Here is a 15263-nt window from a genome sequence, read left to right on the forward strand (position 1 = left end):
AGGGTGTCGCAGGGATCGAATGAAGGGGGGAGGCACGGGTCATAATACATATGAAATGTAACGTCAACTGCTCAGAGTGACGTCAGTGGGAACAAGAGGTGTCCGAGACGTGTAATCAATGGCATCCCATACCATCATGCAGGTGATACGCCAGTATGGCGATGACGAAGACAAGCTTCCAATGTGCGTTCACCGCGATGTCGCCAAACACGGATGCGACCATCATGATGCTGTAAACAGAACCAGGATTCATCGGAAAAAGTGACGTTTTGAGATTCGTGCACCCAGGTTCGTCATTGAGTTCCCCATCGCAGGCGCTCCTGTCTGTGACGCAGCGGTAAGGGTAACTGCAGCCATGGTCTCCGAGCTGACAGTCCATGCTGCTGCGAACGTCGTCGAACTGTTCATGCAGATGGTTGTTGTCTTGCAAACGTCCCCATCTGTTGACTCAGGGATCGAGTCGTGACTGCGCAATCCGTTACAGCCATGCGGATAAGATGCCTGTCATCTCGACTGGTAGTGATACGAGGCCGTTGGGATCCAGCACGGCGTTGCGTACTACCCTCCTGAATCCACCGATTCCATATTCTGCTAACATTCATTGGATCTCGACCAACGCGAGCAGCAATGTCGCGATACGTAATCACGATAGGCTCTAATCCGACCTTTATCCTCCTTAGACGACGCATCACAACAACATCTCACCATGCAACGCCGTTCAACTGTTGTTTGTGTATGAGAAATCGGTTGGAAACTTTCGTCATGTCAGCACGTTGTGGGTGTCACCACTGGGGCCAACCTTGTGTGAAAGCTCTGAAAACCTAATCATTTGCACATCATAGCATTTTCTTCCTGTCCGTTAAACTTCGCGACTGTAGCACGTCGTCTTCGTGGTGTAGCAATTTTAATGGCTAGTAGCGTATTTTTTACCGAATAGTTTCCTCAAAATCGAATGAGAAAGACAGCACAGTTGAGAACAAGAGCGAATCCGAAAATAGTGTATTTATATTTTTATGGGAAAACTAAGTTTTGCGTGGGGCGACCAGTACCTCAGTGGTCGTGGGTACACAGATGGAGGGCGAAGCTTGACACACATTGTGCAGCCTATTTACTTCTATCCTCTGCTGGATTGCAATGTGATAACTCAGGAAGGAGAAATTGTTGGGTTGTTCATCGATTATTTGTTTGCTTGTGGGATTTCTATTTTATTGTCTATTGATTATAAAAAACTATTTTCTCACGTTTTTGAAAAAAAATGTGTATGGGGAATAAAAATGAACACTGACATCTCTGATGTCACAGCGCATTGACATTGCACACCTTCCTTCACTGCTCGCACCTGTTTCTCTGAAAAGCAGTGCTTTGCTGTATAATGACAACAACGCCCCAGCGCTAGTGGTACTGCACGGTCTTTGCATGAGAAGGAAAGTCAATGTTGAGCTTCCTTATGGAATGGTCATGCGCTGCTATGCCCCCATATGAATAACGTGTAGAACTTGGTAGAAAGTGAAATAAATAGTAAAAAGTGTTACTTCGGTTTGTAGATCGGAAAATATTTTAGTTAGTTAGCAGAAAGCTGCTTTGGATTAATCAAGAGAATTATGTTTGATACAGACCATGTCTGAGAATCAGTGACTGTCGTGGAGAAGCATATTAACAGTAGAACGAAAATGGAAAGGACTTCATGATCAGTGATTACCTGATTAATTAATGAGGAAACGTAATGTAGCAATGGTTGCTTCAGTGAGAATGTTAAACAAAGATAACTTTTTAACAAGAGTGGCTGAGTGTAGATATTTTTAGGGAAGAGTTTTGTGTGGGAAGGAATAACAAAACAAAATATTTTGAGTTATACTGTTATCATCGCAAAGTGATTTGTCCGAAAGAAGAGATACTTCACATTCATATAACTGCTACGCCTCAGCGGGCTATGAATGCACTACCACCAGAGCGGGTGCACGTTTACATTCGGTCTCCGACGAGAATCCAAAATTAGTGAGCATGGAGGACATGGACAGGGACTATGGAAAAGCGGTGGCGCCAGGTGGGAGGGTGAGTCAGCTGAGGCGCGTACCGAGATAGCCCGCCCACTTTACCATTAACACTGTGTGTGTCCGGGTGGCATAGCGGCTAATGCAACTGTCTAATTATCAGGAAATCCCGGGCTCGAGTCTCGGTCCGGCACACATCTTCATTCGTCGCCGCTCACTACACAGAAAGTCCCGAAGCAGCTGATACCTTCAGTTCCATCCCTTTCCTTTTCTTCCTCTCCCCGCCACCTTTAATTTACATGATACATATCACAGCTGCGGAATCTGCTTGGTGTCTGTTCTTTCAGACATAAAAGACTACTTTTGCTTGAAAAGTTATTTTCCTGCCACAAAGATGATCTTCGTGAAACTTTTTATCATTTTTAAACGACACTTAATAAGTTAGATGCACATCATTGTGGTTGTTTGTAGCTTTATCAAAGAGATAATAGGTACCATATGCAGAGCATCTAGTGGAAGAAGGTCTTTCTTTCTCTTGGCCACAAAGTAGGCAACTTTCTTAGATGAATGAAGAGCTTTTGTAGGAATCCTAACATCTTTAGCGTTAGTTATTTTTATTTGTGGAAGAGTATTCTCATGGATTGTTGACCACACTACCGTGATTTGAATGCAATCAAACAAAAATTTAAAACGATCTGTATTCGACAAAAGTTGCCTTCAAAATTTCTTTGCTAAATAAAAACAAATGAGCTATATAGTTATTGCCAGCCTGCTAGATCAATACTAGCGCACACTTGTTCCTTTATTCATGAAGCAAATGAACGAAAGTATTGTTTTTATAAAACCACTTCGACACCCCTACTGAAAGGCCGCGATGGTCCTGGGAGCAGTAATTCACAGCTTGAGAACGCATTGGTAAGCTGAGCTTGTCTTACAATTTGAATGCCACAGCAACATGCAACTGCAGCTCCGTATTTTATGTGACTGGATTAATTAAGTGAGAAGGAGAGAAAGAACCACAAATTATACACTGGTTAGCAGTCGATGGACGGTTGGGCACACTCACCAGCGCAGAAGTGGAAAATGACGTTGAGCACGGAGGGCGCCAGCAGCTGCTTGAGCTGCGTCGGTCTCTCACGGCTGCAGCTCAGTTCTTCCAGCAGGGCGCTCACCTCCTCACCCACCAACTCCTGCATAGCAGCCCCGCTGAAGCCCAGATAGCGCAAGTGGCGCATTACGAAGGCGCGCTGCTCATGCCACAACTTGCCATCCACCAACGTTACTCCTGCACAGCAAAAACACCTGCCAATCAGCTCAATGTTTGACGCTCTACCCAACCAGATGTTCAGTATCAAGTCAGAAGTACAAAGAAAAAAAGAAATATCTGGGCATAATTTCTCGTCAACATTGAGGTAATTGGAGACAGAGCACAAGTTGTGATGGGAAAAACTGTCAGGACATGGGCCTGTAGAATATCTTTGGCGCTAATAAAACATGATTACCATGTTTACATTTATTAGTTCAGATTTTCTATTCAGTTTCTCCTTATCACCAGCAGCTGACGTTTCATACCAGGGACGTTCTGGAATTCCAGTGACTCCTGTTGTTGGCCTGGCTTGGCTGTCACCAGTGCCACTTCTCCAGCAGTTCAGCTGATGTCTTGTGAGCTGCTGCCTGCCTTTCTGCAGGTGGAGCTATAGTGTGAGAGTGTTCCTACACTGTTTAGGGCACCCTCAATCCCACTCTGGAAGATCACAATGATCTGTGTTGACTTATAGAGATGTACCATGCTGCTGGAAGTCATGTAGTTGGACAATCCTGGCCCCATTGTACATGTAGGCTGTAGCACCTGCAAGGTGCGTACCATGATGATTAGAAACTGAGGCACAGGATGGCTCTTTAACCCTGCAGTGACGATATGTTAATGTGATAAGCACCATGAGATGTACTGGTGTTGGAAGACCCTCAGCCTCCATATCATAAAAGTGATAGATGACTACCAATGGTAAGGCTGATGAGTGAGAGGCCATGGTTACCTGAATGTTGCCTTCTCAGAAATGGTAAGTAGCATGTTTATGAGAATTGCTGAAATATGTAAAACATAAATGTCACTAAACCATAACATCACTGAATTGAATGCTATTGGTATGAACGCCATCACCTCTAATGACCAACTGCATTCAGATCTGGGGAACTGAGGTATTTATGGCTTGAGGTAAGATGTGAAGCTCTGTTCATTATGACTGAATGTGGCCCATTTCTTTACCAGAAGTCAGTGTCAGGAGTGTGCCAAGAATACAAAATTTCAGTCATTACCTCTCACCATGAACAATGCACTGGCAAATGACCTTTACTTAACAACTGAGAGCAGTGGCATTTGCATAGAGTTGTCAGTGATAAATGACAAGCAGCTCTGCGTGAAATAACCTCAGAAATCAATGTGAGATGTACGACGAATGTGTCTTTTAGGACAGTGAGGCGAAATTTGGCATTATTGGGCTATGGTAGCAGACGACTGATGCGAGTACCTTTGCTAACAGCATGACATCACCTGCAAGCCTCTCTGGGCTCGTGACCACTGGGCCTTCGACCACTGAAAAACCGTGACCTGGGCAGATGTGTCCCGATTCCAAATGGTAAGAGCTGATGGTAGGGTTCGAGTGTGGCGCAGACCCTACAAAGCCATGGACCCAAGTTGTCAGCAAGGCACTGTGCAAACTGTTGATACCTCTACGATGTTGTGTGGTGTGTTTACATGGAAGGGAGTGGGTCCTGGTTATATTTGGCTACTTGGAGGCCATTAGCAGCCATCCATTGACTTCATGTTCCCAAACAACGATCGAATTTTTATGAATGACAATGCGTCATGTCATCGGGCATCAATTGTTCACGATTGGTTTGAAGACCAGTCTGGACAATACGAGAGAATGATTTGGCCACCCAGATCACGTGACATGACACTGGAAGTGCTCATTTCGTTCACTCAAAGGTAACGTCACGTGTAAATATATGTTTAATGTCCAGCGACACAGAAAATTAAAACCAACAACATTCTCTTCATTAACTATTTCCCGAGATGTGACTGCGTTGTCGTATTGTTATGGTATCTAAGGCATTCATGGACAGTGGACCTTGTCACTGGTGGTGAGGCTTTCGTGCCTCATCACGGTAGGTGCAGCCACAACGAGGGGTATCTGTTGAGAGGCCAGACAAACGCGTGGTTCCTGAAGAAGGGCAGCAACCTTTTCAGTAGTTGCAGCGGCAACAGTCTGGATGATTGACTGATCTGGCCTTGTAACAGTAACCATAACGGCCTTGCTATGCTGGTGCTGCGAACAGCTGAAAGCAAGGGGAAACTACACCTGCATATTTCTCCCGAGGGCATGCAGCTTTATTATATGATTAAATGATGATGACGTCCTCTTCGGTAAAATATTCCGGAGGTAAAATAATTCCCCATTCGGGACTGCTGAGGACGTCGCTATCAGGAGAAAGAAAACTGGTGTTCTACGGATCGGAGCGTGGAATGTCAGCCCGCTTAATTGGGGAGGTAGGTCAGAAAATGTATAAAGGGAAATGGATAGGTTAAAGTTAGATATAGTGGGAATTAGCGAAGTTCGGGGGCAGGAGGAACGAGACTTTTTGGCAGGTGAATACAGGGTTATAAAAACAAAATCAAATATGGGTAATTCAGGAATAGGGTTAATAATGAATAAAAAAATAGTAACTTGGATAACCTACAACGAACAGCGAAGTGGACGCATGATTGTAGTCAAGATTGGCACGAAGCCAACGGCTACCACAGTAGTACGTTTATATGCCAACTAGCTCCGCAGAAATGTATGATGAGATAAAGGAAATTATTCAGATAGTTAAGGGAGACGAAAATTTAGTAGTCATGGAGACTTGAATTTGATGGTAGGAAAAGGAAGAGAAGGAAAACTATTAGGTGAATATGGACTGGGGGGTAAAGAATGAACGAGGAAGCCGCCTGGTAGAATTTTCCACCGAGCATAACTAATCATAGCTAATACTTGGCTTAAGAATCATGATATATGGTTGTATACTTGGAAGAGGCCTGGAAACACTGGAAGGTTTCAAATTGATTATATAATGGTAAGACAGAGATTTAGTAACCACATATCAAATTGTAAGACATTTCCAGCGGCAGATGTGGGCTCCGACCACAGTTTATTGGTTATGAACTGCAGATTAAAGAAAAAGAAACTGCAAAAGGGTAGGAATTTAAGGAGATGGGACCTGGATAATCTGGAAGAACCAGTGGTTGTCGAAAGTTTCAGAGAGAGCGTTAGGGAACGATTGGCAAGAAAAGGGGAAAGAAATGCAGTAGAAGAAGACTAGATAGCTTTGAGAAATGAAACAGTGAAGGTAGCACAGGATCGAGTAGGTAAAAAGACGAGGGGTAGGAGAAATCCCTGAGTAACAGAAGAGATATTGAATCTGATGAAAGGAAAAATTTAAAACTGCAGTACATGAAACAGGCGAAAGGAGTACAAACGTCTCAATAATGAGATCTACAGGAAGTACAACATGGCTAAGCGGGGATACCTAGAGGACAAATGTAAGAGTGTAGAGGCATGTATCACTAAGAGTAAGGTAGATACTGCCTACAGGAAAATTAAAAAGATCTTTGGAGAAAAGATAACCACCTGTATGAATATTAAGAGCTCGAATGGAACAAGTCCTAAGCAAAGAAGGGAAAGCAGAAAGGTGAAAGAAGTATATAGAGGGTCTATACAAGGGCGATGTACTTGAAGGCAATATTATGGAAATGGAAGAGGACGTAGATGAAGATGAACTGGGAGATATGACACTGCGTGAAGAAATTGACAGAGCACTGAAAGACCTAGGTCGAAACAAGGCCCAGGAAGTAGACAACATTCCATTAGAACTACTGACAGCCTTGGGAGAGACAGGCCTAACAAAACTCTACCATGTAGTGAGCAAGATGTACGACACAGGCGAAGTACCCTCAGACTTCAAGAAGAATATAGCAGTTCCAACCCCAAAGAAAACAGGTGTTGACAAGTGTGAAAATTACCTAACTATCAGTTTAATAAATGACGGCTGCATAATACTAACGCGAATTCTTTACAGACGAATGGAAAAACTAGTAGAATCCGACCTCGGGGAAGATCAGTTTGGATTCCGCAGAAATATTGGGACACATGAGGCGATACTGACCCTACGATTGATCTTGGAAGATAGACTGAGGAAAGGCAAATATACGTTTGTAGCATTTGTAGACTTAGAGAAAGCTTTTAAAATTGTTGACTGGAACACTCTCCTTCAAATCCTGAAGGTGTCAGGAGTAAAATACAGGGAGCGAAAGGCTATTTACAATGAGTACAGAAACCACATGGTACATATAAGAATCTAGGGGTATGAAGGGAAGCAGTGGTGGGAAAGGGAGTGAGACAGGGTTGCAGCCTATCCCCGACGTTATTCAATCTACATGTTGAGCAAGCGGAAAGTAAGGAAAAGAAAAATTTGGAGTAGGATTTAATATCCTTGGTGAAGAAATGAAAACTCTGAGGTTTGCTGATGACATTGTAATTCTGTCAGAAACAGCAAAGGCTTTGGAAGAACAGCTGAACGGAATGGACAGTGCCTTGAATGGAGGACGTAAGATGAATATCAACGAAAGTAAAATAATGATAATGGAATGTCGTCGAATTAAATCGGGCGATTCTGGGAGAATTAGATTAGGGAATTAGACTCGTAAAGTAGTAAATGAGTTTCGTTGTTTGGGGAGCAAAATACCTGATGATGATCGGAGTGGAGAGGATATAAATGGTAGACTGTGTATGGCAAGAACGACGTCTCTGCCGAAGAGAAATTTGCTAACATCGAGTATAGATTTAAGTGTCAGGAAGTCTTTTCTGAAAGTATTTGTATGAAGTGTAGCCATGTATCGAAGTGAAACGTGCACGATAAATAGGTTAGAGAAAAAGAGAACAGAAGCTTTCGAAATGTGGTGCTGTAGAATAATGCTGAAGATTAGATGGGAAAATCGCGTAATTAATGAGTAGGTACTGAATAGAATTGGGGAGAAGAGGAATTTGTGGCACAACCTGACTAGAAGAAGGGATCGGTTGGTAGGACACATTGTGAAGCATCAAGGGATCCCCAATTTAGTACTGGAGGGAAGCGTGGAGGGTAGAAATCGTAGAGGGAGATCAACAGATGAACACAGTAAGCAGATACAGAAGGATGTAGGTTGTTGTTATTCGGAGATGAAGAGGCCTGCACAGGATAGAGTAGCGTGGAGAGCTGCATCAAACCACCCTCTGGACAGAAGACTACAACAACAACAACAAGGCATATCATAATTAAAGGCATAAAAGCATATAGATGAAAGTACACTACACTCCAAGTAAACACAGCTTCGCAAACGAACTACTTGCGAAATATTTGCGATTTTGTGGTTACCAGCCACTATCGATGTGATTATGTGTAAACACCATATGACAGTCCGTGGCGTGGTCTTTGTTTACATTTTCGAGACGAGTTGTAAACAGAATGAATGCTACAGTAGAGAGCACAGTATGAGTGCCACTCAAGTCAGTTGTCTACGGAGCATCAGTTGTGTCCTACAAATGTTGATGGCAACATGGAACATTACAGAAACGAGGATTGTGCGGATATGCATTTCATACATGGCATGACTAACGGCAGTTCACGGGAGGGCTCCATGAACGTACCAAGAAGCATACCCTGCACGAAGGTACAACGCGAGTTGAATGTTTGCAAGAGTGAATCAACGCCTCCGAGAAACTGAGAGCATTCCACATGCTACACGAGCACGAATTGCACCTATGCTTAAAAATGTGCTGCTGGAAACAAATGAACACTCTTCCTTGAAGGAGCCACAATAGTGGTTGGAGTATAATTTTTTGCAAGCCAATGTGCACGCGTCACCTCGAACTAGGTCAGTGTCTTAGTGGACTAACGTTCCGTCAGTGGACGGAACAATCAAGTGTAGGCAGTCCTACATTTTAAAACCCCAGTTCGATTTTACAGAGAACTAGCTTCCATTTATCGTGAATCTCTTATCGAGCGTAAAGCCCCAAACGACTGAAAAAATCACAGACGACTTCAGTATTTCAGGACAACGGACACGCAAAATTACAGGCAAATGTCCTTAACATCGGTTTACTTGCAGGATTCGTGAGCATAGTCTGCGTTCGAATATAGTAAATTTCCTTGACAGAGAAAAGCTTCTGTCCAAAAATCAGCGCGGATTGGGAAAGCATCGCTTGTGCACGGTGCCCTACGAGCTGTTGCTGAATGGCAATAGGCAGCTTCCATATTACTAGATTTCTGGAAAACGTTTGACACAGCGACCTACTGTAGAATGTTAACGAAAGTCAAGCACACGGAATAGGTTCTCAATTAAGTGAGTGGCTCGAAGACTTGTTGAGCAATAGAACCCAGCCCTCGACGGCGAGTTTCATCACAGGAAGGGTGCCACCAGGGCTGTCCCAGCGAGCGCTATTATTTTCTATATGCAGAAAAAATTATCTGACGGACAATGTGAGCAGCAGTTTACAGCTGTTGGCTGATGACGCTGTGGTGTACGGGAAAGTATCGTCCTTCAGTGTCTGTAGAAGGTGACAAAAAGACTTAGAATTTCTATTTTGGCGTGGTGATTCGAATGTATAAAAATGTAAGTAAATGCAGATGAGTTGGAAAAACAACACTGTTATATTCGAATACAGATTAGCACAGTCACGAAGATTCACGATATGAAATAGAACTAGCAAGTAAAATCGGTTGTAGGGAAGGTGAACAGCCTAAGTCGGTTTGTTGGGAGAGTTCTAGGAAAGTGCAGCGCATCTAGAAAAGGAGAACGCTTATCGAAGACTAGTGGGGCACATTCTTGGGTACCGTCAGTGTGTTTGGGAGCCCACCATGTCGGATTAATGGAAGTTATCGAAGCAGTGCAGGCGGGTGCGGCTATATTTGTTACCGGTAAGTTCGATCAGCATGTGAGCATTACTGAAGTGTTCCTTGAACTCAAAAAGGAATCCTTGTAGGGAAGACACCATTCTTTTCGTGAAACACTGTTGAGAAAATTTAGACAACCGGCATTTGCGACTGGCTGAAGGACTATTCTACTGTGGCAAACGTACATTTCGCATAAGGGCCCTACCGCGGTTTGTGAAATATGTGTAGGCGTAGGACCCAAGATCTTTGTATTTTCCGTGAGGCACTTACCCACGCAGTCACTTTATTTTGTGTTTAACTCACCCCCCCCCCCCCTCCAATCACTCGGATGAACTTCCACGCGTTTTATTTATGTCTTACAGTTTGCCATTTGGGCGGTGAGTTGTCGTAGTTGCAGTGAAGCAGAACATGAAACCAATCGATTCACATATAACTTCCTGCAGACGTGCTTTATTACGTTAACAGCAGTGCCACTCACCTTTCCCCAGCCCCAGGCTGCGGAGGCGCACGAAGTAGTTCTGGGGCCGTCCTTCAAATTCGGGCCGCGTGAGCACCTCACGTATGAGGCTCCTGGTGGAGACGATGACGGTCAGCTCGCCGCCCAGATGTAAACCAATCACGGGTGATCCGTATTTCTGGGATAAGTACGTGAACGCCTCGTGCTGCGATCCCAGCTTCTTGCTCAGCCGGCACATGTCCTGGTGGTTGCCCACCAAGGGAAGCCAAGTCGGACCTGTGGAAGTAAACAGTAAGTCGTCTTTGGAGTAGTTCATTATTAGTGCTTTAGCGATATTTTCCACCTAACCTGTCTTCTACGTTATACATTTAATTCCTTGAAAGCAGGGTGAGTTCATGCACATTCTAGGCGCAATATTAAATACTGCATTCAAGTACGTATTCATGAATGAGTCTGCTACAACCATTCAACTGTTTGACTGGCGCACAAATGTATGATACTGCGGTAAGTATTCCCTGTATATAAAATAATTAATGCAGAGACATGCGTCGTGTTTGCCGCCTGACAGTATTGTACAAATCTCACAATGCTCCAGCGATACAACTGTTCACGTCTTCAGGTTGTGAGAGTTTCTGTTGTCACTGCTGCGAAACGCGACTGATGATAACCGCGCGGAGGCGATGAAATTTGTCAGGCAAGGAGCAGCAGATACTCGTGCGCGGGGAGGCACTGGTTTACAGTTACCGTGAAGAGAGCGCTATAAAACATGTTTACGTCCGTTTCATTTGCACACCACTGCGCATTCAAAGGAAGATGGCATACTTTTAATGAGATTTCCCGTTCGCATTCAATGAGCAATGGCATACGTTTTATTTATGCGATTTCCGGCTAGCATTGGAAGAGAAATGGCATAATTTAAGTGCGACATTTGCGGTCTACTGTAGCGCATTAGCACATGATCACCGGCCGCTACTGTTTATCAGTCTACGTTAACAGCAGTCTGCACCACCATAGCTCAAATGCTTCAATATACACTGTGTGATCAAAAGTATCCGGACACTCTCAAAAACATACGTTTTTCATATTAGGTGCATTGTGCTTCCAATTACTACTGTCAGGTACTCCATATCAGCGACCTCAGTAGTCATTAGACATCGTTAGAGAGCAGAATGGGGCGCTCCGCGGAATATGGTCAGGTGATTGGGTATCACTTGTGTCATACGTCTGTACGCGAGACAGACAGTTGAAGAGGGTTGTAATGTGTAATGGGCAGACATCTATCCAGACCGTCACACAGGAATTCCAAACTGCATCAGGATCCACTGCAAGTACTATGACAGGTAGGAGGTGAGAAAACTTGGATTTCATGGTCGAGCGGCTGCTCATAAGCCACACATCACGCCGGTAAGTTCCAAACGACGCCTCGCTTGATGCAAGGAGCGTAAACATTGGACGATTGAACAGTGGAAAAACGTTATGTGTAGTGACAAATCACTGTACACAATGTGGCGGTCCGATGACAGGGTGTGGGTATGGCGAATGCACAGTGAACGTCATCTGCCAGCGGATGTAGTGCCAGCAGTAAAATTCCGAGATGGTGGTGCTATGGTGTGGTCGTGTTTTCCATGGAGGGGGCTTGCACCTCTTGTTGTTTTGCGTGACGTTATCACAACACAGACCTACATTGATGTTTTAAGCACCTTCTTGCTTCCCAGTATTGGAGAGCAATTCGGGGATGGTGATTGCATCTTTCAAGACGATCGAGGACCTGTTCATTATACATGGCCTGTGGCGGAGTGGTTACATGACAATAACATCTCTCTAATGGACTGACCTGCACAGAGTCCTGATCTGAATCCTATAGAACACCTTTGGGGTGTTTTGGAACTACGACTTTGTACCAGCCCTCACCGACCGACATCGACACCTCTCCTCAGTGAAGCACTCTGCGAAGTATGGGCTGACATTTCCCAAGAAACATTCCAGCACCTGATTGAACGTATGCACGCGAGAGTGGAAGCTGTCATCAAGGCTAAGGGTAAACCAACACCATATTGAATTCCTGCATTACTGATGGATAGCGCCACGTACTTGTAAGTCATTTTCAGCCAAGTGTCCAGCTACTTTTGATCACATAGTATATCTAATTTCATATTTCACTGCCGTAACGTGCTAATTCAGCTCTTAACCAGCTCTTTCACACACACTATTTACGCGAGCTTCAGCGACATTGCTTTCCTTTCCAGACGAAACGACAGTTTGAAGAATGAAATAGAGTTTCGAATATTTGCAGGGGGCTACAGCTACACACCCATGGGAGATGTCGGACTCCGGTCCTCGAATTTCGAAGGCACTGCACTTCCATATCTTATTCTGTCCATTGTTGATCTTGGGTGCCGCAGGCGTATATACAGGGCGTATTATAATTATCAGCGGAAACGGACGCGTGTGAAAATATCCTATAATAAAGCCAACCCGTTCCAGTAAACAATGGTCCACGTCTGGTGTGAGGTCGGTTGCTTGACGCTGCGCTTGGTGTGGCCGCGCCCATTGCCAGCGCCACGTAAGGCACGGAGGCTCGTATCGCTTCAGGCGCCGCGACAGGCCTCACAAGGCGAAGTGATGCGTCTCATATGGCCTCTCCTTCCCAAGTGACTCTTTCCACCTTCCTGTGGTGGCACACGTTAAGGTCGGAATTTCTCGGGCCCGCCCGATCGCTGCCTTGCGACGAAAGGGAGAGCTGCGGAGCAACCCGATACGAAAGCGAAGGGTGCGTGGCACAGGGGGAGCTGTGTCAAGGGACCGAACATCAGTTCCTACGTTCGCAGGGCACAGACCAGCAGGTGCTCTGCATGCCGGCGACTTCCTTTGTCGGCGTGGGATCGCGGCGCGAGTCGACAAGTGTGCTTCGCCGCGCCCGTGGTTAACCTGGACGTGTTCTGCCAAACCCAGGAGGTGGTTACATCGCCTGGGCCAGGTTAGCTGGCAGACCGCCGAGCATCAGGGTAACCGTCCCACAACCTGTGTAGGAGTGGGTCCTTGCCCGAGAGGTGGAAGCTCGGGCTAGTAAGCGGCGAAGGACGAGTGGTGCATCCGCTTCTCCGGAGTGCGAGTTGCACTTGCCAAGGAACGTCAGGTGAAATCGTCGGTGACGGGGCCACCGAGGGGGACCAGTGTGCTGGCGACGGCGCGTAGAGCCCAGCAGCTCTAAAGTGCCCTTGGTTTTGGGGTGAGGCCGGTGGGCGGGCTGCATCAGTCCCCCCCCTCCCCCCCCTCCTCGTCCTCCTCCTTCTTGCCAGAGGAGCCGGTCCGTAGCAAGAGATGGGCTCCCATTTTCCCATCACTCGTCACAAACATGGCTAAATCAGAGACGAGTGAATCGAGTGCGTTTTCGAGGGCGAATATGTCTGCTGTTCCTACCTCGCAGGAGGAAGTGGGACAGAACGATGAGAACGTATATGAGAGACACACAAGAATCAGTCAGATCCTAGATTCTAATGTTAAACATGGTAAAATCAGACAGGCTGCAGTCCTGTCAATAAAAAATGAACTTGCCGCCTGGGCTATCGCTAGTGCGAAGCTTGAGGGGCGACTTGAAGAACTGGAAAAGGAAAATGAAAGACTGAGACAGTAACCAACAAAACATGGGCTGGAGTGGTAGCGCAAGCAGCCACAAAGGCCCCTGCCTGACCAGACCATAGAGAAGATGCAGGAGATCACTACCGCCATTAACCCTGCTAAAAACAAAATTAAAATTAATAAAGTCAAAGCAACCAAAAATGTCATATTAGTAGATGTTGCAACTTGAGAGTATGGGGACAAAATTCTAAAAAATTCCAAAGTAATCCAAACTATTAAATGTGAAAAGGCGTAAGCCGCTGGTGATCCTGTATGATGTGCCACTTGCACTAAAGGATTGTGACGTATACGGGACCATGTACAACCAAAATTTTGACAACGTGGAATGGGAAACCTTTAAAAATGCTCACCTGCAGGCTCACCTCCTCAGAGAGGATCGGGAATTGATCCTGCAATAATATACCCCAACCTGGAGCACACTCTGCAGTTGTCTCATCTAGAGGAGCCGGCTGTCCTCACCACAACCTTAAGGCATGTGGTGCTTTTTGGCCACGAATACGGTCGAAACATCACCTTCCCGGTAGTGGAGGCTGTAGATAGAATTCAGCTCAAGAGAAAAAAATCTCTCCACTGACTTTGGGGCCCTGTGGCACTTGGTTAAAAAAGTGTTTGAAAGACCTAACGAAAAATTTGATCGTGATGAACTATAGGGGCCAGAGTCACACATCCATACATATTTTCCACGTGAGCCATATAAACGTGGGACAAATTAAGAGTCACAATAGTAAATTAGTCCTGCAGGAACTCTGAAATGTGGTGGAGGAGAAGAGTCTGGACATGCTCTCTCTGCAGGAGCCGTACTCCCAAACTGGGCAGATCCCATTCATGACTGCCAATTGACAAGTGATTTACTGTGGAGCAGAACCAAACGCCGCAGTCATAATCACCAACAGAGCTTTAAGAGCCACAGTCCTTGCCCAATTTTCCAGTGACCACTGCAGTGTCGTGGTGCTACAATCACCTGCAGGAGTGTTATACGTCATCAACATGTACTTCCAATATGGAATAGGAATAGATGAATTCTTGGATAAGTAGCCACGACATTGTGGGGGCGTAAATTTATCATGGCTGCAAACATAAACGCAAAGTCCCCCCCTATGGTTCAGTGGCACTCAAGACGACCGAGGGGAAAAGGCAGAGGAAACGGTCATGGCACTGCAACTTTTGGTCGTCAACAGGCAAGGAAACCCCTCAACTACTCTGGC

General features: G+C 45.4%; 1 protein-coding gene across 1 annotated transcript in view; it reads right to left on the minus strand.

Moving 5' to 3' along the window:
* Nucleotides 1–3025: 3025 nt before the first annotated feature.
* The window catches only part of LOC126267724 (probable cytochrome P450 305a1), a 79087-nt gene continuing 66849 nt past the window's right edge, over nucleotides 3026–15263 (minus strand). Inside the window, exons 2-3 of the mRNA XM_049973025.1 lie at nucleotides 10441–10695; nucleotides 3026–3276 (exon numbers count right to left, since the gene is read on the minus strand). Coding sequence (XP_049828982.1) covers nucleotides 3026–3276; nucleotides 10441–10695 — 506 coding nt within the window. The remainder of the gene's footprint in view (nucleotides 3277–10440; nucleotides 10696–15263) is intronic.

Source organism: Schistocerca gregaria, chromosome 4, assembly GCF_023897955.1.
Source record: "Schistocerca gregaria isolate iqSchGreg1 chromosome 4, iqSchGreg1.2, whole genome shotgun sequence".
Classification (NCBI taxonomy): domain Eukaryota; kingdom Metazoa; phylum Arthropoda; class Insecta; order Orthoptera; family Acrididae; genus Schistocerca; species Schistocerca gregaria.